This window comes from Volvox carteri (assembly GCF_000143455.1).
Source record: "Volvox carteri f. nagariensis unplaced genomic scaffold VOLCAscaffold_15, whole genome shotgun sequence".
NCBI classification, from domain to species: Eukaryota; Viridiplantae; Chlorophyta; class Chlorophyceae; order Chlamydomonadales; family Volvocaceae; genus Volvox; species Volvox carteri.
In genome coordinates this window covers 9,012-12,156 of record NW_003307558.1, presented here as the reverse complement: position 1 = coordinate 12,156, position 3,145 = coordinate 9,012, and the positions used below count along the sequence as shown (strand labels likewise).

The 3,145-nt window shown below is 62.3% G+C and overlaps 1 protein-coding gene across 1 annotated transcript in view; it reads right to left on the bottom strand.

The window, feature by feature from the left end:
* The window catches only part of VOLCADRAFT_89955 (uncharacterized protein), a gene marked incomplete at both ends in the record, with an annotated part of 3,085 nt that extends 430 nt beyond the window's left edge, over positions 1-2,655 (bottom strand). Inside the window, 6 exons of the mRNA XM_002949528.1 lie at positions 221-278; positions 679-753; positions 1,088-1,185; positions 1,280-1,369; positions 1,780-2,244; positions 2,368-2,655. Coding sequence (XP_002949574.1) covers positions 221-278; positions 679-753; positions 1,088-1,185; positions 1,280-1,369; positions 1,780-2,244; positions 2,368-2,655 — 1,074 coding nt within the window. The remainder of the gene's footprint in view (positions 1-220; positions 279-678; positions 754-1,087; positions 1,186-1,279; positions 1,370-1,779; positions 2,245-2,367) is intronic.
* Between the last annotated feature and the right edge of the window lie 490 nt (positions 2,656-3,145).

Below are 3,145 nucleotides of genomic sequence, written 5' to 3'. Positions count from 1 at the left end.
CTGCCGTACGGCTGTCGTACTCCAGCTCGTGCTGCAGCTGGGCATCGCTGAAGTGAGGGACCGGTTGCGGATCACGCTCCGCGGCGGCGGCGGCGGCAGCTACTGCGGCGGCGGCAGCGGGGCTAAGGTCTGGCAGCGGCGGCGGCGGCTGCTGCAGCGGCGGCGGGTCCGGGAGGACGTCAGGTACTGCTCGTCCCAGGCTAGCGGCGGCCTGCCGTACTGCTTCATCCCAGGTCAGAGTGGGCGGGCCCAGGGGGGGTTCCGGGGGCAGTGCCCGCCTGAGGGGGGAGGAAGGGACCGGGGTGTACGGCAACGAAACCTGACAAATGACACGGGGGGGAAACGTAATAAATCTGCGGTGCTCACTAGGATGTGCCGCTAGCATCGTAGTTGCCATACTAGGGGCTTTGTAGTACGCATTCTGTGGCGTGTTGGAGGGAAACGGTTTACAACTTGGGACGCTCCTCTTCCTCCCGTACTGCTCGTACATCGTCCGTTGCTCGACCAAATTCCGCTGGCCACTAACAACTCGACAAGGACAAGCCCCCACCTCTCCTGCCCTTCCTGATACTCAGATGATACCGCATTATGAACAACTGGAGGAGTATGAGTATGCGTATGCATATGCATATGCATGCGTTGAGGCCAAGTGTGCCGTACATGTCCCATGTGTCGTACCTGTACGCCGGCACGTGCCCGGGACCCTCTGCCCGCCACTCCATGGGGGTATGCGGGACACCCGGGGGTAGCGGCCTGGTTGGAGACGGTTGGGAGTTAGCGGTTAGATTGTTCAGTTGGATTTTAATTAAAGGGTTAAAGTAGTAAGTTATAGAGGAACTTTAAAACAATATTCTGGTCATGTTCTAACGGGTCTACCGGCCATTTTGCCGTACCACCGCAGCTGTGTGTGAGCAGAGCCACCGCCGCCGCCGCCACTACAATGCCGCCAGGCTGGCGGCGGCGGCGGCGGCTGAAGGCAGCGTTCCCACCGCTCCAGGGCCGCCCGGCTTTCCAGGTACGACATCCTTAAGAACACCCCCCCACACACACACAAAGCCCGCGCACTGCCACCGACCCACCGACCCACCTGCCCTCCATATCGCAATCCGAGTCCGAATCCGAAAGCGGTACGTCCCGTCGGGTCATGTGACCAGCAGCCAGCTGGTTTGCCGTACTCAGGGACTCCTGGGGAGAGACCCCGGGGATCGAGGGGGGGGAGGGGGTTTTAGGGCTGGCGAGGAGCGCGTGGGGGGAGGGAGCCCGCGAGGGGGAACCTTACCGGCATCTCCATCCTCATTTTGAGTTCTGGATCCATTTTTTGGAGCCGCTCCAAATCCAGAGCCATTTCCTCGGTACGATACCTAGCCACCTGGGGTAGGTTGGTTCCGTTGTGGATTGTGAGTGGGGGGGACGGGGAATGTGGGAAGGGGGTGGGGGGAGAGGAGAGGAGGGAGGGGGGAAACACAGACGAACCACAGACGCGGCGGGAGACGAGGAGGGAGGGGAAAGGAGGGAGAGGTGAAGAAGCAGAAAGCCAGGACCTCGAAGCGGTGATGTCCATGTGGCCACATATCGGATCGATGAGGCCAGGGGGCCAGATGGGTCGTTGGGGGCCCCAAGAAACAGGCGGGGTTGGGTTAGGTGGGGGGAAGATAACCGAAAGAGTGAAGTCCCCAATCTTCTTCGCAACCCAATGCGCTCAGGAAAATCAGGATACATCCAGGATCCAAGATACCGATTCCGAGATCCAGATTCCGTTCTGACCCCGACGGTCCGGACCTTGTGCTGCTCCTTGGCATTGAATATCCAGGGAGGGGTAGCCAGCAGCCGCTGAGACATAAGGCCCGGACCGACCCGTGGGCCGGTCCGGTTGTTCATGAAGGTGTACTTCGTAGGCGGCGGCGGAGGCGGCTGCCCGGTAAGCCGCGCCGTCTCCAAAGCCGCGCGCTGCAGGATCTCGTTGGCATTGTAGGCGGCAATGGGATAGCCGTACGGATCGGCGCCGCCGTCGGACGCCGCCGCCGCCGCCGCCGTGCCGCCCGGCTGGGAGGATGATGATACGGCAGGTGGTTGTGTTGCCGTACGACGCGCCGGCGTGGCTCCCGGCGGTGGCGGCGGCGGTGGCGGCTGCAGTGGCGGGAGGGCGCTGACGTGGCCAGCCGCCGCCGCGGCGGCGATGGCGGGGTCGGTGCCAGCGGCCGTCAGCAGTGCCGCCGCGTGCGGTACGACATCGCCGGCGGCTGCCTGTTGCAGATGAACACACGAGGGCGACATTCGCCATAACCCGGACAAAGGGGGAATCAGGGGGAGTCAGGACACCGCACTCAGCATTACCCCCCTCCGGCCCCCCCACTCCGTTGCACCCACCATCTCTCCCGACGCAATGAAGTGCAGGAACTCGGGCGGAGGCGGCGCCCACACACCCGGAAGGGGCTCACGTTGCAGCGGCCAGGCGGCGGTTGGGAAGTACTGCCGCTTCCGCGCCCGCAACAGCCGCCGCCCGGTCCCGGCTCCCGCACCCCCTCCTGAACCGACGTGAAACTCCGCAGAGCTCTCCCCCTCGCCCCCGACGGCGGCGGCGGCGGCGGCGGCGGCGACGGCCCCCCCCCGCTCCGCCGCCTCCGCCGCCCTGGCTTGGATCTCCTGAGGCCGCATTTCCACCCCCAGTTGCCCCCCGGTGTGTTGGGTTTGCCGTACATGCAGGATTGCCAGTGGGGGCCCCCATTGCGTTCGGGGCCCTGAACACTCACACATACGACAAATACGGAACCGTGTGAATAGGATATCCAGAATCCACAGTCTAGATTTCTGGATCCAGTGCCCCGTTATCCCAGCACAGCTCGTATCCGCTCCGGCTCGCTGACAAACAACAACAACCAACCAACCAACCAACCAACCAACCAACCAACCAACCAACCAAACAAGCAAGGAAACAAACAAACAAACAAACAAGCAAACAAACACATATACAACAAGCACACACACATATACAACAAGCGCACACACATACATGCATACATACATACATACATACATACATACATACATACATACATACATACATACATCAGACCTCACCCGCCGCTCCTCGGGGGTGAGGGGCTCTCCCCGCATGACCTTTTGCAGCTGATCCAGGATGCCCCCG